General features: G+C 41.8%; 1 protein-coding gene across 6 annotated transcripts in view; it reads right to left on the reverse strand.

Annotated features, from left to right (window-relative positions):
* The window catches only part of ofcc1 (orofacial cleft 1 candidate 1), a 121922-nt gene that overhangs the window by 82571 nt on the left and 13137 nt on the right, over nt 1-26214 (reverse strand). For 5 of the 6 annotated variants that reach the window (XR_006762712.1, XR_006762713.1, XR_006762711.1 and 2 more), the window contains 5 exons: nt 23794-23883; nt 21823-22034; nt 20372-20461; nt 19951-20030; nt 18719-18848 (listed from right to left, as the gene is read on the reverse strand). Coding sequence is in view for 3 of the 6 variants with exons in the window: in XM_045710803.1 (XP_045566759.1) it covers nt 18719-18848; nt 19951-20030; nt 20372-20461; nt 21823-22034; nt 23794-23883 (602 nt within the window). In the remaining 3 variants the exon portion in view is untranslated. The remainder of the gene's footprint in view (nt 1-18718; nt 18849-19950; nt 20031-20371; nt 20462-21822; nt 22035-23793; nt 23884-26214) is intronic. The other variant, XM_045710805.1, reaches the window with a different exon arrangement.

Genomic DNA, 26214 nt, shown 5'->3' on the forward strand with positions numbered 1-26214 from the left:
ATCTGAGGAAGGGGTGCTGAGGAGTATTTCTGTAAAAAAAAAAGCCCTTTTGTTGGAAAAAACTCATTCTGATTGGCTGGGCCTGGCTCCCCAGAGGGTGGACCTGGCTCCCAAGTGGGTGAGCCTAAATCCATAGATTAGGGCCTAATGAATGTATTTCAATTGACTGATTTCTTTCTATCAACTGTAACTCAGTAAAATCTTTGAAATTGTTACATGTTGTATTTATATTTTTGTTCAGTATTACATGCAACTTAAAACTTACATATCACAAAATTCTGATTTGAAATCTTTTGGACATCAGAGCAACCTTGAGGGAATCTTATTTGAGTCAGAAAAGGATGTTCATATGATAGGAAAGATATACAAAACCGTGCAGAGAGCATATGCAACTGACAATCTTTTAGAAAAAAAACAACAACTATTAGAACCAAGACTTAAAAATAACTGATGTTGGCAGAAGATGAGGGAAAATTGGAGCATAACTAACAAAATTACAGTTAACGAAAATGTATGATAAAATCAGTATAAACTAATGTATAGAATTTATTATACATGAGACAAAATTCCCAAATTCTTCAACACAACGGCCGAGTCATGTCTAGCAGTGCATTTCAAAAGTATTCAGACCCCTTGACTTTTTCCACATTTTGTTACATTACAGCCTTATTCTAAAATGGATTAAATTATTTTTTTCCCTCTCATCAATCTACAAACAATACCCCATAATGACAAAGCAAAAACAGGTTTAGAAATGTTTGCAAATGTATAAAATAAAAAAATCTGAAATATAACATTTACATAAGTATTCAGACCCTTTACTCAGTACTTTGTTGAAGCACCTTTGGCAGCGATTACAGCCTTGAGTCTTCTTGGGTATGACGCTACAAGCTTGGCACACCGGTATTTGGGGTGTATCTCCCATTCTTCTCTGCAGATCCTCTCAAGCTCTGTCAGGTTGGATGGGAAGTGTCGCTGAACAGCTATTTTCAGGTCTCTCCAGAGATGTTTGATTGGGTTCAAGTCCGGGCTCTGGCTGGGCCACTCAAGAACATTCAGAGACTTGTCCCGAAGTCACTCCTGTGTTGTCTTGGCTGTGTGCTTAGAGTCGTTGTCCTGTTGGAAGGTGAACCTTGGTCCCAGTCTGAGGTCCTGAGTGCTCTGGAGCAGGTTTTCACCAAGGATCTCTCTGTACTTTGCTCCATTCATCTTTCCCTCAATCCTGACTAGTCTCCCAGTCCCTGCCGCTGAAAAACATCAGTCTCACAATATTAACTTTGCTCTCCTCAACACTCGATCAATGAACAACAAAGCCACCTTGCTTCATGAATTAATATCTGACAAGCTAGACATCCTCCTCCTAACTGGCAACAACCTGGTGATTTATTTTCTCTTAACTCCCGCTGGTTATGGCTACCTGTGTCACCACCGCTCCACCGGCCGTGGTGGCGGCCTCATTGTACTGTAACAACTCCAAAATCTAAATAACTGTACTGTCTCCCTACTGTCTCTTCATTTGAATACATTGCCTACAAATCATTTTGCTCCATAACCTCTATCCTTGTGTACCGTCCTCCTAACACGGAACCCAAACCGGCTGCGCACGTGTGCCATTGTGCACCATCGTGCATAACTGTATTTTGTCCCCCCACACCAAACGCGATCACGACACGCAGGTTAAAATATCAAAACAAACTCTGAACCAATTACATTAATTTGGGGACAGGTCGAAAAGCATTAAACATTTACACAATTTAGCTTGCTAGCACTTGCACTTGCTAGCTAATTTGTCCGATATAGCTAGCTTGCTGTTGCTAGCTAATTTGTCCTGGGATATAAACATTGAGTTGTTATTTTGCCTGAAATGCACAAGGTCCTCTACTCCGACAAATTAATCCACACATAAAACGATCAACCGAATCGTTTCTAGTCATCTCTCCGCCTTCCAGGCTTTTTCTTCTTTGAACTTATATGGTGATTGGCATCTAAAATGTTATAATATTACCACGACGACCGACAATACAGTTCGTCTTTCAATCACCCACGTAGGTATAACCAATGAGGAGATGGCACGTGGGTATCTGCTTCTATAAACCAATGAGGAGATGGGAGAGGCAGGACTTGCACCGCGATCTGCATCACAAATAGAACTGACTTCTATTTTAGCCCTTGGCAATGCAGACGCTCGTTGAGACGCGTGAGCACAGTAGGTGCAATAATTGAATAATATAGATTTCTACATTTATTTTGCAACGCTCGGTGCACACGGCGCGAGCAGTGTAGTCAGAGTGTAAAGCTAACGAATCATTCCTCTCTGAACTATCTGAATTACTCACGTGCACACAAACTCAAAACTTGCCTCTGATTTCATGGCCGTTAGGTACTGTTTCAATATTACCTAACATGTCAATTTTCCCACTCACATCAAGGGACACATACTTGACCTTGTTTGCTCTGTTGGCTTATATTTCCCCCTCCATATTCCCACTGTCTGAACACAAGATTCTTAATTTCTCTCTTACCTCATACTCACCACACAACACTGACAAATGCCTCATCTCCTTCCACAACATCAAAGTTCTGATGCCATCTGCTCCGCCCTGGCCATTGACCACACCTCCAACTCACCTGATGAACTAGCTGCCAAATTCAATGCTCTGTCTCCCTCAACTCTCTGGCCCACTCCAAACTAAACCTGTCTCTTGCTCCTTCCCCTCCTCCCCACCCTGGTTTACCCCTGAGCTCCGCGCCCTGAAGCATGCTGGCCGCCACCTGGAGTGGCTGAGCAGGAAGTCTGGGCTCACTGTCCACGCTGAGGCCTACAAACTCCACCTACAGTGATGCTCTCAGTGCTGCCAGGTCCACTTATTTCTCCAATATCATCAACAGCTCCAATAAGAACTCCCAGACTCTGTTATCCACTGTCAGCAAACCACTTCAGCCCCATGACCACACCTTCTCTACTCCCTCCACTGAACTCTAAAACTCCTTCCTTTAGTTTTTCAAGGACAAGATCACCAAAAAAACTCATTACTCACTGATCAATCTCTCTTAACCGCCCCTCCCCCGTCAACCTCCAAACCGTCACCCCTGAAACCTCGGCTCTCCAAATTAGCCCCCATTTACTCTCCATATATCTCAAAACTCACCATGCCATCCAAGACTACAACTTCCTCTCCTCCCTGTTCTCATTAAAGCCTGCCTGCTTGCTCTCTGTCCATATATCACACACATCATCAACCTCTCCCTCGCCCACGGAACTTTCCCCTCCAACTACAAAACAGCTGCAGTCACCCCATCTTTATTTTTTTACTTTGTTTATTGAATTTTCAACACCAGCATTTACAAAATAATTGCACTTGTAAGTTATTCGGTAGTAATATAAAACAACACATCAAAGACAACAATACAGCAAAAAAAAGAGAGAGACAAACATTAAAAAAAGAAGAAGTAATACATATTTTGATACAGTTGTTACAGGTCAACTAGCACAGATCATACAGTCCTTAACATCCGAGATGTCACGTATACACATACCAGGCCTCTTACATCACCAATATATAAATATACATCACTCTGGCACTGCAGGGAAATGTAGTCATTTAACATAAGAAAAGAAGGGAGCCCACATTGCATATAATTTGTCTATAGTCCCATTGAGTGTGTGTTTAATTTTTTCCAACTTTATGCAATTCAAAACGGATTTAATCCAAAGACTATGAGAAGGGGGTGCAGAGGATTTCCATGTAGGTAAAACTAATTGTCTCATTAACAAAGTGACAAAGGCAATTACGTCCTTATTCATTTTGGCCAATTGTATTGTGGGTAAGGAAACCCCAAATAATGCAATAAAAGGGTCTGGCTCGATCTCTGTGCCGCTTAATTCTGAGAGTGTGTTAAAGATGTCTTTCCAGAAACCAACAAGAGATGGGCAACACCAAAACATGTGTACATGATTAGCAAGAGACTGGTTACATCGTACACAATTAGGGTTCACATCCTTGTAAATTTAGGATAATCTTGCGTTGGTCCAGTGAATGAGTTTGCATTGAATGAGACCGTGTCGAGCGCAAATAGAAGAGGTATGTACCCTTCTGAGTGCCCCTTCCCATAGTTCATCAGATATTTCCTCACCCAGTTACTCCTCCATTTACATTTACGTCATTTAGTAGACGCTCTTGTAGTGAGCAAATTTGACTAAAGATTATTGACAAGGTGTCTTTCAGAGTAGGAGAGGGATAAGAAATGTGTCAAAATGTGTTTCACCAGGAAGGGTGCGGAATCAGGGATCTATGCTGTGGACGTAACTCCGGACTTGTAAGATCCTAAAGAAATTATGTCTGGGGAGACCAAATGTATCTGATAATTGTTCAAAGGTACTAAATGTATTGTTAATATAGAGAACTCTGAATCTTTTAATACCGAGACTAGACCATGTTGAGAAAGCACCATCAACCATAGATGGGGGAAAAGCTGGGTTTGAGGCTACTGGAGCAAAAGAAGAGGTTGTCTGAAACCCAAAGTGGCGGCTAAATTGATTCCAGATCTTCAATGTTGTTTTGACACATATTTTTGGTGAAGGAAGAGTAAGGGCCTGTAATGGAGGAGTGAGCGAGGGAAGAAAATGATGCCGGTATAGATGAGGCGGTCTCCATCTATAGCCAAATTGGGGGTGGGAATATCTCTCTGCAACCAGTACTGAATGATCCTAAGGTTAGCGGCCCAATAACAGAATCTGAAATCCGGTAGAGTTAGACCGCCATCTGGTTTGGGCCTCTGCAAAAGCTGTTTTCGTATCCTAGGGGGCTTTTTGTCCCATATAAAAGGTAGAATTAGGCTGTCAATCTTTTTGAAAAATGTATTGGGAAGAAAAATCGGTAGGCACTGATAGGGATATAAGAATTTAGGGAGAGTATTCATTTTACTATAATTAATTATTGTGACTAAGGTTAGGTGTAGCAAAGACCAGCTTTCCAAATCGTCCTTAGTACGGGTTAAAAGAGGAGCAAAGTTGGCTTGAAAAAGGTTTTCAAATCTGATGTACCCTGAAATAAATAAAGCTACTGTGAGCAATTTTAAATGGCAAGTTATGTAAAGGGAATTTTTTTGCGGCCATATTAAGCGGCATCAATTCGCTTTTACTGAGATTCAGTTTATACCCTGATACGTAGAGGTCGACCGATTAATTAGGGCCGATTTCAAGTTTTCATAATAATCGGTAATCTGCATTTTGGGACGCCGATTATGGCCGATTACATTGCACTCCACGAGGAGACTGCGTGGCAGGCTGAGCACCTGTTTCGCGAGTGCAGCAAGGAGCCAAGGTAAGTTGCTAGCTAGCATTAAACTTATCTAATAAAAACTAATCAATCTTAACATAATCACTAGTTAACTACACATGGTTGATGATATTACTAGTTTATCTAGCTTGTCCTGCGTTGCAAATAATCAATGGGGTGCCTATTAATTTATCATCAAATCACAGCCTACCTCGCCAAACGGGTGATGATTTAACAAGCACATTCGCGAAAAAAGGACTGTCGTTGCACCAATGTACCTAACCATAAACATCAATGATTTCTTAAAATCAATACACAAGTATATTTTTTTAAACCTGCATATTTAGTTAAAAGAAATTAATGTTAGCAGGCAATATTAACTAGGGAAATTGTGTCACTTCTCTTGCGTTCTGTGCAAGCAGAGTTAGGGTATATGCAGCAGTTTGGGCCGCCTGGCTCGTTGCGAACTGTGTGAAGACCATTTCTTCCTAACAAAGACCATAATTAATTTGACAGAATTGTACATAATTATGACATAACATTGAAGGTTGTGCAATGTAACAGCAATATTTACACTTATGGGTGCCACCCATTCGATAAAATATGGAACGATTACGTATTTCACTTAAAGAATAAAACAAAATTGACTGTGTTCATTACTGAGCAGTTGAGTATTTAGCCGCTAAGGAGGTCGCAGATTTTCAACAGTTTGAAAGACTACTTCTATGATAAGAGGGGCGTGGTCAGATACAACAATTGGATTATATGAACATGAAGATATGGAATTGAGAAGTCTGTCATCTACAAGGAAGTAGTCTATGCGCGTAAAAGTGTGGTGAACTGATGAGAAAAAAAGAGTGTTGAATCCATCTGGAAAAGCATATTCTCCAAGGGTCTGAAACTGCAAATTCAGACATAAAGGTTCGGACAACTCTAGCTGAGGTTGACATGGTAGTAGGTTTACTGGAGGATCGATCCAAATGTGGGTCTAATCAACAGCTAAAATCCCCACCTAAGATCAACCTATAGGAAGACATATTGGGCAGTGTAGAGAAAACTGATTTGAAAAAAAATCACCATTGTCCCAATTAGGAGCATAAATATTAACAAGAAGTACATTCGTATTGAGCAGCCTAACACTGACAATTATGTATCTACCATGGGGATCTGCGATCACATTAGAACATGTAAAAGGTACCGATCTGTGAAGTAAAATAGCCACCCCTCTTGCCTTACTCTGAAATGAGGAACGGAACACCTGACACACCCATCTGCACCTAAGACTTGAGTGTTGTGATACCTTCAGATGAGTTTCTTGGAGAAAGATTATGTGAGCTTTCAATTGATGAAGGTGGTGTAGCTCCTTTCTACGTTTAACTTGGTTACTTATGCCGCTGCAGTTCCAAGTAAGAAAATTAAAGCCATTCCCTCCAGCTGGATGGGCTACACTAGGCTGAGTCATGTCTTAATTGAGAGTGGACTTGTAAAGGACAAGGTACAATGTAAACTAAAGATCTTAGTTGAACCTAATAGCGCAAATTTAAAAAACAAGGACAAGGTACGAAGCACTAAAAAAACATAGAAAAACTATATACAAATAAAGAGGGAAAACCCCTTCCCTCACAACCTCCCTTGCCGAAGCATCTCCCCAACTGAGATGCAAGCAAAACCCTAAATACAAAAAAAGTTTAGAGAAAAGCATGATAACTCTTACTCTGTGCTACCTGAGATTTATGACCATTTATGAGAGGTTTAAGAGCAATACAAATGGTAAAACTACGACTGAACCATGAAAACAGCCAGATATTGGTATTAGAGGCGGCTTAGATCAAAATAAAATATTAATGATACAAACAAAAAACAATAATGTGAGTGGAATAGTACACACGCACACACACACGCACACGCACACACATTATAGTGGGGAGTCAACTGTATACTCACCAATGAAAATGGAAATTAAAAAATAAAAATAAAAAAGAGAATGACATTCAAGTGTCGATGAACCCAGCAAAGTTGGCTTCGCTAGCCAACCAGTCTACCAGCCGGCCTGCTAACTAGCCTGCTAACAAGACCAGCTAACCATTTGTTCCACACATTGCAGTACAACAGCCGCTTTCACGTTCTTGTTGATGAAATTGGCCGCTAAAGCAGGGTCCTTGAATCTGTGAGTCACCCCCATCTTAACAAAGCCAGGACTGGACACTATCATCCTCAATAACTTCCAACCTCCCCTTATTGCCAAGACTCTGGATCGTACTGTTGTCTCCCAATTACAAACCCACCTGCTAGTCTGGTTTCCACCCCTCCTGAAACTGCCCTTCTCAAAGTTATCAAAGACCTTCTCACCTCTGCTGATGCTGGTGCCCTCAACATCCTGATTGTCCTTGACCTGAGTACCGCTTTTGACACAGTGAGCCATCAGATCCTCCTCACCAGGCTTGAGGTTCTGGGTGTTGAGGGCACTGCACTCTCCTGGCAACAATCATACCTCACAAACCGGATCCACTACATTTCCCTTAATGGCCACACCTCAGACTCAGCTGCAGTTATACACGGTGTCCCCCAGGGCTCTGTGCTGTGTCCCTTACTTTTCATTATCTACATCCTCCCCCTAGGTCAGATCCTCTGCCACTTCAACCTTCCACTGCTATGCTGATGACACCTAGATCTACCTCAGCACCAAATCCCTCCTCAACCCACCTCTGACCCACAATGAATCCTGCCTCTCTGAAATAAAAACATTGATGCAACAAAACTTCCTCAAGCACAATAGTGATAAAATGGAACTCATCCTCATAGGCACCTAATCCACCCTCACCAAAGCTGGCAACCTCACCATTAACGAGACCACTGTTTCTCTCTCTCCCTCCATGCATGCATGCAACCTTGGCGTCATTCTGGACTCCACCCTCTCCTTTCGCCACCACATAAGACAGAATGTCAAATCCTCATTCTTCCACATCCGCAACATTGCCAAAGTCAAGTCCTCCCTCTCCCGTCCTGCTGCTGAAACTCTCATACATGCATTCAACTCCTCCCGTCTTGACTAGTATAACTCATTACTCTTCGGCATCAACTCAAGCTCCCTCCATAAACTCCAAATGGTTCAAAACTCACCCACACTAAGTACTGGCAGCACATCACGCCTGTCCTCTGTGAGCTCCACTGGCTCCCTGTCTCCTAACGCATTTATTACAAGATCCTCTTTCTGACCTACAAAGCCCTTCAGCACCTTGCCCCCCCCCTTACCTCTCAGACCTTCTCCTCTACCAACCCACACTCGCATTCCGTTGCACCACAGCACCTTGTCATCCCCAACAGGGCCTTCTCCAGGGTTGCTCCTAGGCTCTGGAACTCTCTCCGGCCATCCATGACTCGGAGATCATCACTATCTTTCAGGCACTCCTAAAGCCCCACCTATCTGACAAGTCCTACCCTTAAGCCCACCCCACCCCACACACACACAAATAAATACAGTACAAAGAAACTCCTTTCTTCACCATACTGGGTAGCACCTAACCCAAACCCTTACACTACCCTTTTTCTCCACACATACAATGCATATGCTCTTGACTGAGGTCCATATCAGGATCTTGATATGCTAATTAAGGACAACTTCTGATGATTATTTGAGTTTTGAGGACATGCTCAATAATTTGACAAATATTAAATCCATATCATTCTTTCAGACACTAGCTATAATTGTTGTATTCCCTCTGGATAAAGGTGTGCGCAAACTGCAAGCTAAAAGCAAGCACTGTAACTGGTAACCTAGCAACAACAATCACATCTTTTCTGCTGTGGAGTTCCAACTGTCATTTCTGAATTTGTCCTCCACAAATGAGTGCATAAACGGTGTGTGGTCGAACTGACAACTGGAGAAAGAAAGAAGTAACTCAAAAGAAGTTAATGCTACAGCGAGTAGCTAATTTGAGATGTTATATTTATCTTAGTAACTAGAATGACAAAACGTTAGCTAATTTGTCCAGCACACAGTAGGGTAAGCTAGCTAATAACTCTACCTACCTGTACATATTACCTCAATACCAGTGGTAAGACATTGACTCTGTACCAGCACCCACTATTGTTATTTACATTTTAGTCATTTAGCAGATGCTCTTATCCAGAGCGACTTACAGTAGTGAATGCATACATTTCATTTCATGCATTTTTTTAATTTATTTTTGGACTGGAATCGAACCCACAACCCTGGCGTTGCACACACCATGCTGGTATTGCAAACACCATGCTCTACCAACTGAGGCACAGGGAAGACTGCTGCTCTTTAATTTTTTTATTCTTATCGCTTACTTTTTTGCGGTATTTTCTTAAAACTGCATTGTTGGATAAGGGCTTCACTGTAAGGTCTACTACACCTGTTGTATTCGGCGCATGTGACAAATATAATTTGATTTGATGTGTGGGGTAAATGCTAACTGGTAGCCTAGATAGCTAGCAAATAACGAAAATGTCTAACCTTCTGGGAAAAACATTTTTACCCCTTATCAAGCCTCAAGGTGTCAGCTAATGTTTAGGTGCATTTTGTATTACTGTTAAAAATAAGCTAGCTAACTAACTTGACTAGCTAGCTTGTTCCAGTTAGTTTCGCTACGTTTTGGTATTGTTTTGTGAAATGACAATATTTTCTTGCAATATCGACACGATTCATGATTTATGCACTGACAGTTTGAAGTGGATCACAGACCAACACTACCATCATGTTGGGTCTTGACAGCGAGGAACCACAGCAGATGACACAGTCTGCAACCCACAGTCTGCATCTTTACAGAAAATGTGTTGTGATTGGAGCTCTGGATTTGCAATGGTGCATTTTTTAAAACAGAAATAACAGAATAGTGCTTTGGAAATAGCAACTTTGATTAAATAAGACAATATATTTGTTTTTAAATAAGGATACATAAATTAACAGGTTCATTTGTTCATGCCTAAGTATATGAACAAAAATATAAACACAACATATAAAGTGTTGGTTCCATGTTTCATGAGCTGTAATAAAATATCCCACAAAAGGCTTATTTCTCTCAACTTTTGTGAAGAAATTTGTTTACATCTTTATTAGTGAGCATTTCTCCATTGCCATGATAATCCAGTCACCTGACAAGTGTGGCATATCAAGAAGCTGATTAAACAGCATGATCATTACACAGGTGCACTTTGTGCTGGGGACAATAAAAGGCCACTCTAAAATGTGCCATTTTGTAACACAACATAATGCCACCGATGTCTCAAGTTTTGAGGGAGAGTGCAATTGGCATGCTGACTGCAGGTACGGTGCATTTGGAAAGTATTCAGACCCCTTCCCCTTTTCCACATTAAGTTACATTACAGCCTTATTCTAAAATTGATTAAATAAAACAATTTCGTCATCACTCTACACACAATACCCCATAATGACAAAGTGAAAACAGGTTTTAAGAAATGTTTGCCAATTCATTAAAGCAAAAAAAAAAGAAAGACCCTTTTTAAAGATACTGCAGGTCTTCAATTAGTCAGTCTGCTACCCAGGAGCTAGACAGTGGCGGTTGACCAGGAGTATAGGGAACAGATTCTGGTGTCATTCACCTACCACAAAACAAACACACTTAAACAGTCAACAAATTTTAAACGATCCATTATAGTCCCCAAAATCCACTGGAGATTCTACTTTACTCATTTGCATCTTCCGCTCTCGACTTTTGCCACGCAAAATAAATGGTCTGGTGACACTGTTTGGATTCATTTATGTTTGTTCAGTAAATAAACCCTTGCTGTCAGAAAGTATTCACTCCCTTTGACTTTTTTCACATTTTGTTGTGTTACACCCTGAATTAAAAATGTAGTTGTCTACCTCCTGAGTGGTGCAGTGGTCTAAGGCACTGAAATGCAGTGCTAGCTGTGCCACTAGGGATTCTGGGTTCGAGTCCAGGCTCTGTCGCAGCCTGCTGCGACCGGGAGACCCATGGGGAAGCGCACATTTGGCCCAGTGTCGTTCGGATGTCCTTGTCCCATTGTGCACTAGTGACTCCTGTGGTGGGCTGGGCACAGTGCATGCTGACATGGTTGCCAGGTGTACGGTGTTTCCTCTGACACATTGGTGCGGCTGACTTCCGGGTTAAGTGGGCATTGTGTAAATAAGCAGTGTGGCTTGGTTGGGTTGTATTTCGGAGGACACACGGCTCTTGACCATCGCCTCTCCCGAGTCCGTACAGGAGTTACAGTGATGAGACAAGACTAACTACCAATTGGATACATTTCTGTACTACCAAATAATAATGTATTTGTCACAGGCCTAATGTCTACATGGATTTGTTTTTCAACAGTTTTACAAATGAATAAAAAATGACATGTCTTGAGTCAAAAATGATTCAACCCCTTTGTTATGACAAGCCTAATTAAGTTAATGAATAAAAATGTACTTAACAAGTCACATAATAAGTTGCATGTACTCACTTTGTATGAAACTAATAGTGTTTAACATACCTCATCTCTGTACCGCACACATACAATTATCTGTGAGGTCCTTCATTCGAGCAGTGAATTTCAAACCCAGATTCAACCACAAAGACCGGGGAGGTTTTCCAATGCCACGCAAAGAAGAGCATTGGTAGATGGGTATTGGTAGATGGGTAAAAAAGCAGACAATGAATATCCCTTTGAGCATGGTGAAATGTAGAGGTCGACCGATTAATCGGAATGGCCAATTAATTAGGGCCGATTTCAAGTTTTCATATCAATCGGTAATCGGTATTTTTGGCCACCGATTTGCCTATTTTTTAAATGTATTTTTTGTATAAATATTTTTTAACTAGGCAAGTCAGTTAAGAACACATTCTTATTTTCAATGACGGCCTAGGAACGGTGGGTTAACTGCCTTGTTCAGGGGCAGAACAACAGATTTTTACCTTGTCAGCTTGGGGATTCAATCTTGCAACCTTACGGTTAACTAGTCCAACGCTCGAACCACCTGCTTTACATCGCACTCCACGAGGAGCCTGCCTGTTACGCGAATGCAGTAAGAAGCCAATGTAAGTTGCTAGCTAGCATTAAACTTACCTTATAAAAAACAATCAATCAATCATAATCACTAGTTAACTACACATGGTTGATGATATTACTAGTTTATCTAGCCTGTCCTGCGTTGCATATAATCGATGCGGTGCGCTTTCGCGAAAAAGGACGGTCGTTGCTCCAACTTGTACTTAACCATAAACATCAATGTCTTTCTTAAAATCAATACACAAGTATATATTTTTAAACCTGCATATTTAGTTAATATTGCCTGCTAACATGAATTTATTCTAACTAGGGAAAATGTGTCACCTCTGCAACAGAGTCAGGGTATATGCAGCAGTTTGGGCCACCTGGCTCGTTGTGAACTGTGAAGACTATTTCTTCCTAATAAAGACAGCCAACTTTGCCAAACGGGGGATGATTTAACAAAAGCACATTTGCGAAAAAAGCACAACCGTTGAACGACGGTACCTAACCATAAACATCAATGCCTTTCTTAAAATCAATACACAGAAGTATATATTTTTTAAACCTGCATATTTAGCTATAAGAAATCCAGGTTAGCAGGCAATATTGACCAGGTGAAATTGTGTCACTTCTCTTCCGTTCATTGCACACAGAGTCAGGGTATATGCAACAGTTTGGGCCGCCTGGCTCGTTGCGAACTCATTTGCCAGCATTTTACGTAATTATGACATAACATTGAAGGTTGTGCAATGTAACAGGAATATTTAGACTTATGGATGCCACCCGTTAGATAAAATACGGAACGGTTCCATATTTCACTGAAAGAATAAACGTGATAGTTTCCGGATTCGACCATATTAAGGCTCGTGTTTCTGTGTGTTATTATGTTATAATTAAGTCTATGATTTGATAGAGCAGTCTGACTGAGCGATGGTAGGCACCAGCAGGCTTGTAAGCATTCATTCAAAACAGCACTTTCGTGCGTTTTGCCAGCAGCCCTTCGCAATGCATTGCGCTGTTTATGACTTCAAGCCTGTCAACTCCCAAGATTAGGCTGCTGTAACCGATATGAAATGGCTAGCTAGTTAGCGGGTGCGCTAATAGCGTTTCAAACGTCACTCGCTCTGAGACTTGGAGTAGTTGTTTCCCTTGCTCTACATGGGTAACGCTGCTTCGAGGGTGGCTGTTGTCGATGTTTTCCTGGTTTGAGCCCAGGAAGGAGCGAGGAGAGGGACGGAAGCTATACTGTTACACTGGCAATACTAAAGTGCCTATAAGAACATCCAATAGTTAAAGGTATATGAAATACAAATCGTATAGAGAGAAATAGTCCTATAATTCCTATAATAACTACAACCTAAAACTTCTTACCTGGGAATATTGAATACTCATGTTAAAAGGAACCACCAGCTTTCATATGTTCTCATGTTCTGAGCAAGGAACTTAAACGTTAGCTTTCTTACATGGCATATAATGCCCTTTTACTTTCTTCTCCAACACTTTGTTTTTGCATTATTTAAACCAAATTGAACATGTTTCATTATTTATTTGAGGCTAAATTGATTTTATTGATGTATTATATTAAGTTAAAATAAGTGTTCATTCAGTATTGTTGTAATTGTCATTATTACAAAAAAATTAAAATAATCGGCCGATTAATCAGTATCGGCCTTTTCCGGCCCTCCAATAATCGGTATCGGCGTTGAAAAATCATAATCGGCCGACCTCTAGTGAAATGATTAATTATCAATACACCCAGTCAATACAAAGATACAGGCGTCCTTCCTAGCTCAATTACCGGAGAGGAAGAAAACCTTTAGGGATTTCACCATGTTGCCAATGGTGACTTAAAACAGTTACAGAGTTTAATGGCCGTGATAGGAGAAAACTGAGGATGGATCAACAACATTGCAGTTACTCCAAAATACTAACCTGATTGACAGAGTGAAAATTAGGAAGCCTGTACAGAATAAAAAAATGTCCAAAACATGCATCCTGTTGCACTAAAGTAATGCTGCAAAAAATTTGCAAAGCAATTCATTTTTTTGTCTTTAATACAAAGTGTGATTCTTGGGGCAGCACCAATACAACACGTTGCTGAGTACCACTCTCCATATTTTCAAGCAAAGTGGTGGCTGCATCATGTTATGGGTATGCATGTAATTGTTAAGGATTGGGGAGTTCTTTCCAGATAAAAAGCAAATGGAATGTTGCTAAGCACAGGCAAAATCCTAAAGGAAAACCTGCTTCAGTCTGTTACCACCTTTCAGCAGGACAATAAACTAAAACACAAGGCCAAATGTACACTGAAGTTGCTTACCAATAAGACAATGAATGTTCCTGAGTGGCCGAGTTACAGTTTTGATTTAAATCTACCTGAAAATCTATGGCAAGATCTGAAAATGCTTGTTTAGCAATGATCAACAACCAACTTGACAGAACTTGAAGAATTTAGAAAAGAATAATGGACAAATATTGCACAATCCAGGTGTGCAAAGCTCTTAGACTTACCCAGAAAGACTCGGCTGTAATTGCTGACAAAGGTGCTTCTGCAAAGTATGGACTCAGGGGTGTGAATACTTATGTAAATTTGATATTTCTGTATTTCATTTTCAATATATTTGCAAACAATTCAAAAAACCTGTTTTCACTTTGCCATTATGGGGTATTTATTGTGTGTAGATGGGTGTGAAAAAAAGAGAAGAATTTAATACATTTTCAATTCAGGCTTTAACAACACAATGTGGAATAAGTCAAGGGGTATGAATACTTTCTGAAGGCACTGTATATATCTAGTACAGAAGCGACAAGGGCCTAAAAAGGTTCCATGGAATAGTGCATCCTGGTACCTAGTTATAGATTAATATTCAAAAACATTAAGCATACAACAAACAATACACAGTGCATTCGGAAGGTATTCAGAACCCTTCCATTCCACATTTTGTTACGTTACAGCCTTATTCTAAAATGTATCAAATGCATATTTTACACACAATCTACACACACAATATCTAATAATCCCAAAGCAAAAACCGGTCCTTAATCTTTTTTTGCAAATGTATTAAGAATAAAAAACTGAAATACCTTATTTACATAACTATTCAGACCCTTTAATATGAGACTCGAAATAGAGTTTAGGTGCACCCTGTTTCCATTGATCATCCTTGAGATGTTTCTACAACTTGATTGGAGTCCACCTGTGGTAAATTCAATTGATTGGACATGATTTGGAAAGGCACACACCTGTCTATATAAAGTCCCACAGTTGACAGTGGGACTTTGAGCAAAAACCAAGCCATGAGGTCGAAGGAATAGTCAGTAGATCTCCGAGACAGGATTACGGCGAGGCACAGATCTGGGGATAGGTACCAAAACATTTTGGCAGCATTGAAGGTCCAAAATAACACAGTCACCTCCATCATTCTTAAATGGAAGAAGTTTAGAACCACAAAGACTCTTCCTAGAGCTGGTCACCTGGACAAACTGAGCAATTGGGGGAGAAGGGCCTTGGTCAGGGAGGTGACCAAGAACCCGATGATCACTCTGACACAGCTCCAGTGTTCCTCTGTCGAGATGGGAAAACCTTCCAGAAGGACAACCATCTCTGAAGCACTCCACCAATCAGGCCTTTATGGTAGCATGGCCAGACGGAAGCCACTCCTCAGTAAAATGCACATGACAGCCTGGTTGGAGTTTGCTAAAAGACACCTAAGGACTCTCAGATCATGAGAAACAAGATTCTCTGGCCTGATGAAACCAAGATTGAACTCTTTGGCCTGAATGCCAAGCGTCACGTGTGGCACCATCCCTACGGTGAAGCATGGTGTTGGCAGCATCATGCTGTGGAGATGTTTTTCAGCGACAGATACTGGGAGACTAGTCCGGATTGAGGCAAAGATGAACGGAGCAAAGTACAAAGAGATCCTTGATGAAAACCTGCTCCAGAGCGCTCAGGAACTCAGACTGGGGCAAAGGTTCAACTTCCAGTAGGACAACGACCCTAAGCACACAGCCAAGACAACGCAGGAATGGCTTGGGGACAAGTGTCTGAACGTCCTTGAGTGCCCCAGCCAGAGCCCGGACTTGAACCCAATCAAATATCTCTGGAGAGACCTGAAAATAACTGTGCAGAGACGTTCCCCATTCAACCTGACAGAGCTTGAGAAGAATGGGAGAAACTCCCCAAATACCGGTGTACCAAGCTTGTAGCATCATATCCTAGAAGACTCAAGGCTGTAACCACTGCCATAGGTGCTTCAACAAAGTACGGAGTAAAGGGTCTGAATACTTATGGAAATGTACAGGGATGACAGTTCAACACACAGTCACCTAATCTTAAACCATCTACTATATTCAAAAAAATCCTCTGGAGATTCTACTTCACTCAATTTGCATGTTCCGCTCTCTGACTGTTGCCACTCTACATAAACGGTGTATACTGGTGGCACTATTGGGATTCACCTACCCAGCAATGTGTGCCTGGCAGTGTTGCTTTTTGACTGTTAAAGGCCCATATTAACCACACACACACACACACACACACACACACACACACACACACACACACACACACACACACACACACACACACACACACACACACACACACACGTAAACAGATACACACCCAGTGCCACGTGCGTGCCTGTGCCTGGCAGTGCCCAGCGCAAAGCCACCCTCAGAGGGTGTGTGACGAGCCCTGCCGTTATGCCCCGCAATCTCCTCGCTGAGCATCTTTGCATACGCCACAACACAAAACAATTTAGGCAGAAGTGAAATTAGTATAATTGGTGGTAAAGCGGTTTAGCCCACACATCGCACATCCAGGAGGTTAGGGCTCTAAGCCCCCACACTGCTGAGGGAGAAAGAAAGGGGGTAGAAAAAGAACAATAAAAATAAATAAAAACTTCACAGCACGACAGTGTTAATTTTTCACTATATGTGTCTTTAGAGATTGTTATTATTTGTCTCTCATGCATGGACCGGTACGTGTATGACGGAAAGTCAAGACATCCGGGAAGGTAAAAGGCAAAGTGAGCCAATTTTCCATATCAGAAGGTGGTTTGTTTGCCCGGAGCCTTAGTTGTGCCTAAAGTGCCATAACATTACACCACTCCTACAGATGAGATCAAAGCATTCAGCCACGGATCCTCAGCAGCTTCTTTTGGCACGCATCGCGTCCTTCGCCGAAACATCTTTTCAAGGTTCCTACATTGACTGCTCCACAAATTGAACTCTTTAATACACAGGAAATGCCACATACAAAAACATATTTTCTTTCTAAGTATAGCCTAATATTCGGAGATTAAGCTTTCTCGTTAATTATTTTCATTTTAATTAGTAAATCTTAATTAACAATGAACATTTACCCTTAAAAATGTTGGCTTCGGAATGAAGGAAAGGGGGGGGGGGGGGAAAACGAGTGAATAAATATGACAATCTTTTTGGGACCTCCAGGCAGGATTACTGATGCAGGCAGACTTAGTTATTAAACACGTTCTAAATTAAATGCCTCCATGAATTTTGCACAGAAATATATTTTCATAGTTTTGCATGCCAAATGTGACATTTTAGATTTTAGATTCATCTGCCGCAGTAATTTTGGAAATGTCATATAAACAAAGATTTTGTCATTTACCAATGGAATTACTATGCATGGCAGGTTGGCCATTGCTTTTCCTGGCTGTGCCGGTTGTTTCAAGTCAGCAAGCCATAAAAAATCTTTATCTCTCTGAAACACAGCAATTTGGGAGATAATCGAATGGTGACTGGGGGGCAGAAATGCCAGTCTGAGGAATTATACCACAATCTCTCCCACATTTACAACCTTCCTCAAAGCGAGTTGTCACCCTGGCAGGAAGGGCTGATAGAAGATTCATTACATCTCTAAGCCTGCATGGTGGCAGAGCAGCCAGAGCATCCCTAGCCTAACAACAGCACACTCCTACGGATGCTAAGGCTGCTGCCTGATGCTGCTCCTTCCTCCTCACTCTCCCTTCTTTCCCTTTCTACTTTCCTTAAGACACCAGACGGCTTTTTACACACTGGGGGATGAAAAACATCCTAAATAAAGGAGAAAGAGAGACGGCGGTTTTTCCCAGTGTTCCATGGTAAACACAGGGAAGCCTTTTATGTGTGTGTGTGTGTGTGTGTGTGTGTGTGTGTGCGCGTGCGAGTATGCTCATGCGTGCATGAGTGTGCTTGCAAAAGAGACTCTGCTGACAGATTCCATTCACGGCAGCAAGGATTTCATATAATTACATCATTTCACTTTAAAAAAAAACATTTCTCTATCTGTTTCTCGGGCCACATAAACATATTTTGCGAGATATCATCATTTCTTCTATGGTTGAACCCTGGTGGAAATAAGCCTCCGATATAGAAGTGGTACTTCCTGTTGATGTGCCATGTTACTTCCTGTGTTTGTGTCTGATAATGGCTGGGTTAACAGATCCTACCTGCCAGCCGAGGCCCGGCTCCCTGGCCCACGGTGATTCTGCTGCGGAGGAGGCTTCTGTCATCTCGCCGTATTTGGCGATCACTTCACCTTTGCGCTCCCTCAGCGCCTTCAGCAACTGGCTCTCTGCGCTGCGAAACACAAGTGGTAACCCTGTTAACCAGCCACCTGCATATTGTGCTCTCTTGTTCCCACTTTGTAGCCAACAGCGGAGAATCTAATAACGCAACAACAAACACTTTCCACTTTTTTCCCCCTCCCTCCCTTTCTCTCTCTCTCTCTCCTCAGCCCGCTTGGCCTTTCAATCTTATCTGGGGTAATGTAATAAACTGCTGCTACGCTCCGTCTCCCAGCCACCTCTCTTAATTCCTCAAAATAAAACAATATCATAGGCCCGCCTGCTAAAGTGGATAAGATGGCTTTAAAGTAAGAATAATTCAGCAAATAAATGCTCATCGGTGCGGCATCAAAGCCAGCCACCAACTTTATTTTCTGCTCGCCCGATCAAAAGTATTACATGTGCTTTCGTCAGTTAACAACGCAGCAGAATGGGGCCCTCTCCCTAATGAAATTACTGTTAAATCAAAAACAGTGAAAGGAAATAAATTACACATTAAAAAAAAGAAAGTCAGCTTGGCATCCAGTTCCCATTCTAGAGAATAGGAGATCATTTCTCATTGAATCTCAGAAAATGTAGCCCTAGGTGATGTGTATTAAAACCTCTCATGTCTAATAGCCACCCACCAATGATATCAGAAGGAATTTGCAGGGGCCAAGGCTGCGCGGAGAAGGTCATCGTTGCTAAACTCAAACGGTATTCATCTGACAGGCATGGTGTCCAAACCAACACCCATAGTAAACAGTGAGCACAACAGGCTCATGTAGATTCTCTTGATTTTTTCTGTATAATGTCAGGCCGGATGGTAAGCCATAATTACTAAAAAACCTCTACATGCTATTATAGCCTTTGGGCTGAGGGAGGAGATGCATGATTCCAGACTGATATGGATGGAACACAAACTGATGCTCCTCTGAGTCCAGTGACACGGGCAGATTTTCATGCCTCGCAGCCATTTACCCACAATGCAGCAGCGCAGACAATGCATTGCAATATAGAGCCCATATAGGTTACAATCACATTACATGTTTTCTCAAATGGCAGCTAAATAAATATGGTGAACGTTCTGTACAATGAATGCTTATTTCATTTATGTAACATTAGTGGAAACATACCGTTGGAACGCTACATACAGCCTGTCTTGCAGTATCCTCTCCTGTTGGTCACAGTCTCTGTGTGACTGGGCCTGGGGTTCCTTTGAAAGAATGAGCCAACTTTTTGTCAACATGGGCATTTTGCAGCCAGTAAAAAGAAATAGACTCTCAAAACAAAAGCATGAAGACATGATACTGATGAAGTAGTGCATGACTTGAACTACAACCATTTCACTGAGATTTCTCTGGCTTTTATTACTATAACAGCTTCGATTACATGTACAACTCTACGACACAGTAAGAGGAAGGAGATTAAAATGCCTCTCAGCGAACCTGGCACAATGTATTCAAATCATACCAGTAATACTAACAATACTACTTCAGGAAATATAATTTTACATAGCACAAAGTAATCTTTCCCTTTATGGACACAGCAAAGTACCTTTGCATTTCCCCTTAAGAAGGACATTAGTCTTTTCTTCCTCACCCACTCATTTTCCTGAGACATCCCTCCTCTTTGAAGATGTGTATCCTGCCAAAAATAAAATCACACACTTAGGGTGCATCCAAAATGGCACCCTATGTAGGCCATGGTCAAAAGTCGTGTGCTAGAGAATAGGGTTTCAGACGCACCCTTAGTTTGGCCGAGCTTTGTGATAGGGAGGTGTAGTGTGAATTAAGTACACAGCATCTAACTCTGAAACAACGTGGTAATGCAATCTGCAGGCAATCAATAGCAGCCAGCCTGGAGCCTACAGACATGTAACGGGTTGATGAATCCTTCCAGCCGGTACCATTCAGTCAGCAAGTTTACACCGCTATTCAGTCGCATTGACACTGTTAAATGACAGCGTCTCGCGAGCAACCATGAAAGCTTTTGTGTGTAACAAACGGGAGAAAAAAGTCCTATTACTTCAAAATAGATGAGGAAATCTCCGGTGCATAGCCTAATGTTCTTTCAATGAGAAGTGGGCACAAAACAGTTGGGGAGTGAATACACATTATGATAGCATAAAACACTGAACCCCGCTAGTATACAGTATTACGTAGATGGAACTGATTATCAAGACATGAAACGATGACTCAAGTCTTACCATCACAAGATCTACCCATTTTTCACTTTCCTTCCATATTCTTGGTGTTAATTTGGAACTCCTTAATTCTTCTTCCTTTTCAAGTCAGATTACAGCTATAAATATACTGGATAGTTTTTTATTTTCTGTTTAGATATGCGTTAATTTTTGGGTTTGGCTACCTCAATAGCGCTGAACAATGAAAACCCCATGCTCCTGTTTTCACCCCATTTTTTGACTGATGGAGTATCAACACTCATTTCATAAGCTTCTTCAGATCTTTACGCTATTTCACAAAATCCCCTTCTCCCAAAACAAGCGGTGGGGAGAAAAAATTGTCACGCTCTATTTTTCCTGAAAAGAGATGGTTGACAAACCAAGGCGGAAATCCAGGCTTCAATGACAAATGCATAATAATGAATAATCACAAAAACAACAAACGCTACCAAATTAATAGTTTGGACGATATCCTATTTTCACACACAATGTATGATACGATCAATTAGGCAAATCTGGGATCGAGATGAATCGAATGGGCTTTAAGAAACTTACAATTCATTAAAGTTCCATAAAAAGAGTTCAGTGCATCTGAAAGTTACATCAACTACATTAGGAACCATATGGGCAACTTTTAAAAGGGCCACTAAAAAAATCATTTTAAAAAAAAGGAAGCACAACACAGACAGAAATGTCTGTGAGGGGCGGGTGGGCAGGAAGCAAAGCACCCAGTGTTGTCCATTAGGCGGAGTGTGTAATGGACATGGCTCATGTGCTGGTGAATATAGGAGATGACATAGATATTTCTCTTTGTGGCTCTGACCTGTTCCACTGAAAGGCTGCCAAGCGTGATCATGTCAGGCAGCACGCGCTCCCTCAGCTGCTGGGCGTAGCGGGGGATCACCTCTTCTTCCCCTTCTTCCACTGCGGCCATGAAGCGCCCACGGCCTGCAGCACCGGCACCGACACGCAGCGCTGGATCACCGGCCCTCACCTTCCACACCTCTGCCTCCTCCCTGTGGGCTAGCGCCATACCTGGACACACAGGGGAGTGTGTGGAGTTAAGACACACACACACACACATACACAACACACATGCACACACACACATACTATATGCACAAGTAGTAGACAGTTTAGATTTCACATGCAAAGTACCGAAGGCCATCTGAAAAATTCACTTGTCTGAAACATTATTTCTTATAAGCACAGGCAAAAAAGCAGGACAAACTCACATCTTACACTCCACTGACCATCTATGTCCATGTCAATTACATGTTGTAATAGTATGCATTCAGTGTGGAACTGGATATAAGGCGAAGCCTTGACTAATGTCCATCACTAAATCACCACCAGTGCTACAGCAAGTCTCCTACAGTACATCAATGAATTGTTGCCGGTGGATTAGCTTAGCTAGCTTTTCAAGAGGCCACTGATGCAGCACTTTTTCCATAAAAAGTCTGAGGTCAACAAACAGACTCAACACTGCTCCAAGATAGAAACTGCCACTATACCCACCATGTATCGATGTTTCTAAGTTTGGTCTCAAAATTCTGAGGGAGTTTATTGTGTGGTAACACAGAGAGAAATATCCAGCTGGGCTGAGAATGCTGGCTTCTGTGCTCTGGTCATCGTTGAGAAGTAACAAGAGTAGAACTATGCCTTTATCAAAGCTAGATAGTTTTCAGTTACAAATAGAGGATGGATTCAACAGTCAAACGTATCCTCTACGCTACTGCATTGCCACGTTAATAGTGATTATGAGGTATTGTTATTGCCCCTTGTAGGTAAAGTCAACGTGTGCAGTCCAATGTGTGAATCAGATGAAGCCAATCAATGGCTAAAGTGATTATTTTCTTCTTTGTCAACCAAAGAGATCAAATATTTCAAGAAGTAAACAGATGAGATGACAACCGCACTGCGGGGGATTTATCCAGGAATCCCTCCTGAAATGACTTGTACTGGACCTTGTCCATTTCATTAATGTTGTTTCTTTCTCCTCGTTTTGTTGTGCGTGTGCTTTGTGCACGACTGTAAGAGAAAGAGAAAACCCTGCTCCAGTCACAATGCATCAGGATCAGGAGGAGAGAGAGAGCCTGCCTAGTCAGGCTGCGGCCTATATCGGTGGGAGGCATCCATAGAAAAGCATAAGGTGATTGTCTTGAAGTCTATTGTGGTTTACCGGAGAGCTCTGGCAGTCGATGCTGTTGGGCGCTCGCAGTGCAGGCGAGAGAAGGGCTCTGCCTGTGCCTATTGCATAAAACTGTTAATCCAAGATCCTCTTTACTTTTTTTTCGGATTTCATGTACATTCTGAGACAATGGAAGGGCCTGCTAATCTCACTGCTACAGCTAAATCCATGACAATGCCGAATAATACAAGCAGGCAAAATTCTTCCATGTTCGAGCAGGTCTAAGCCCATCACTTCTGCACTGGAATTACAACAGAGATGCGTCATGTCAACAGGAGCCGGTGCGACTGTCTTGTCTCCCCCCCAAAACAATGCCAGCTTAAACCAACCCCAGTTTCCCCCTGTTTGGGTACATATTCAAATGAGTCTTCTGTTAATGGAAAAAGGCACGCCTACTGCACCACAATAGGCCTGTGCCTGGAAAGCTAGGAACAAGTCCTTCTACTCTGTGTCCCTTTAAAGTGTTCTTCTTTGTTCTGTCTGAAAATAGACAGCGTGTTTTCGATTGAGCAGTTGCCTGCATACTGACTCTATAGTTGCAGTTGAATCATTTTGGAATTTGTTTTACATGTGTTTTTAGGGTCTGGAATGTTGAGAACATACCTGGTAACTCTATGATGGTTGTGTCGTCGTCAGCGTCCAGCATTTCAGCCATTTTCTGATATAGGCCCTTTTCATCTTGGTTCATTATTTCTACAAATCAAACAAATAATGTCACATAAAATGTCACAATCTCCTGATAACTATTACTTCAACTCAGAATTGCTCGCTTCTTTTTCAAATCAGTTGGTAGAGCATGGTGTTTGCAATGCCAGGGTTGTGGGTTCGATTCCCACGGGGGACCAGTACGGGGAAAAAATGTTTTAATGAAATGTATGCATTCACTACTGTAAGTCGCTCTGGATAATAGCGTCTGCTAAATGACTAAAATGTAAATGTAACTATACTGAACAACAATATAAACACAACATGTAAAGTGTTGTTTATGTTTCATGAGCTGAAATAAAAGATCCCAGAAGTTTTCCATATGCACAAATTATCATGACACCAGGCGAGACCCAGATGCAGACACAGAAGGCAGATGGTTGGAGTTTAAGATGTTTAATAATCCAAAAATGAGTAGGCTAGAAAGAATGGTCGTGGACAGGCAAAAGGTCAAAACCAGTTCAGAGCCCAGGAGGTACAGAGTGGCAGACAGGCTCGAGGTCAAGGCAGGCGGAATGGTCAGGCAGGCGGGTACAGAGTCCAGAACAGGCAAGGTGCAAAACCGGGAGGACTGGAAAAAGGAGAATAGCAAAGACAGGAGTACGAGGAAAAAATGCTGGTCGACTTAGAACATACAAGACGAACTGGCACAGAGAAACAGGAAACACAAGGATAAATACACTGGGGAAAACAAGTGTCACCTGGAGGGGGTGGAGACAATAACAAGGACAGGTGAAACAGATCAGGGTGTGACACAAATAGCTAATTTCTCTCAAGTTTTAAGCTTAAATGTGTTTACATCCCTGTTAGTGAGCATTTCTCCTTTGCCAAGATAATCCATCTATCTTACAGGTGTGGCATACCAAGAAGCTGATTAAACAGCATGACCATTACAGAGGTGCACCTTGTGCTGAATGCCACAGATGTCTCAAGTTGAGGGAGCGTGCAATTGTCATGCTGACTGCAGGAATGTCCACCAGAGCTTTTGCCAGATAATTTAATTTTAATTTCTCTACCATAAGTAGCCTCCAACGTTGTTTTAGAGAATTTGGCAGTACGTCCAACCCGGCCTCACAACTGTAGACTACGTGTATGGCAAGTGTGGGCGAGTGATTTGCTTATGTCAACTTTGTGAACAGTGTGCTCAATGGTGGCGGAGGGGTTTGGGTATGGGCAGGCCTAAGCTATGGACAACGAATACAATTGCATTTTATCGATGGCAATTTGAAAGCACAGAGATACCGTGACGAGATCCTGAGGCCCATTTTCGAGCCGTTCACCCGCAGCCATCACCTCATGTTTTAGCATGATAATGCAGAGCCCCACGGCACAAGGATCTGGACACAATTCCTAGAAGCTGAAAATGTCCCAGTTCTTCCATGGCCTGCATACTCAGAAATTTCACCCATTGAGCATGTTTGGGATGCTCTGGATCGACGTGTACGACATCGTGTTCCAGTTCCAGCCAATATACAGCAACTTCGCACAGTAATTGAAGAGGAGTGAGACAACATTCTACAGGCCACAATCAACAGTCTGATCAACTCTATGTGAAGGAGATGTGTCGCGCTGCATGAAACAAATGGTGGTCATACCAGATAATGACTGGTTTTCTGATCCACGCCCCTACCTTTTTTTTAAAGGTATCTGTGACCAACATATGCCTATGTGTATTCCCAGTCATGTGAAATCCATAGATTAGGGCTTAACGAATGTATTTCAATTGACTGATTTCTTTATATGAACCGTAACTCAGTAAAATCTTTGAAATTGTTGCAAGTTGCGTTTATATTTTTGTTCAGTATAAATACATGTGTGCTTGAAATTACATATATGTGTGCTTGAAATTACATTAAAATTGTCAAGGCTAGTCAATATATATGCAAACATGCAAAACATTCTCATTCATGGGGTAATAGCGAATGGTCAGGTAGGGAATAACATTTCTACAAAGGTAATGAAAAAGGAGCAGGAATATGCCTCTTAGGTTGATTGTCATCATTTGATGGGATTGGGCTTTAGGACTCCTTTGATATTACAAGGCAGTGATATCCAAAAGATACAGGTGAAATGGCTCCTCTGTTAATAGCCATGTTTCATTATAACATGCATATTACTTGACTCCCAAGAGCATGGTTTTAATAGGCATGGGGGGGGGGTGCAACTATTGATATGGCTCTGTCTGGTGTCTGTTATTTGATGGGAGTGCAAGAAAAGATGGAGCGAAATGAAACTGACCAATGATACGTGACCTTCATCAATGACAACGAGCTGGAAACTAACACACTGTCCTATGTATGAGCCATCTCGTGGACCATC

This window comes from Salmo salar, chromosome ssa29, assembly GCF_905237065.1.
Source record: "Salmo salar chromosome ssa29, Ssal_v3.1, whole genome shotgun sequence".
NCBI lineage: Eukaryota > Metazoa > Chordata > Actinopteri > Salmoniformes > Salmonidae > Salmo > Salmo salar.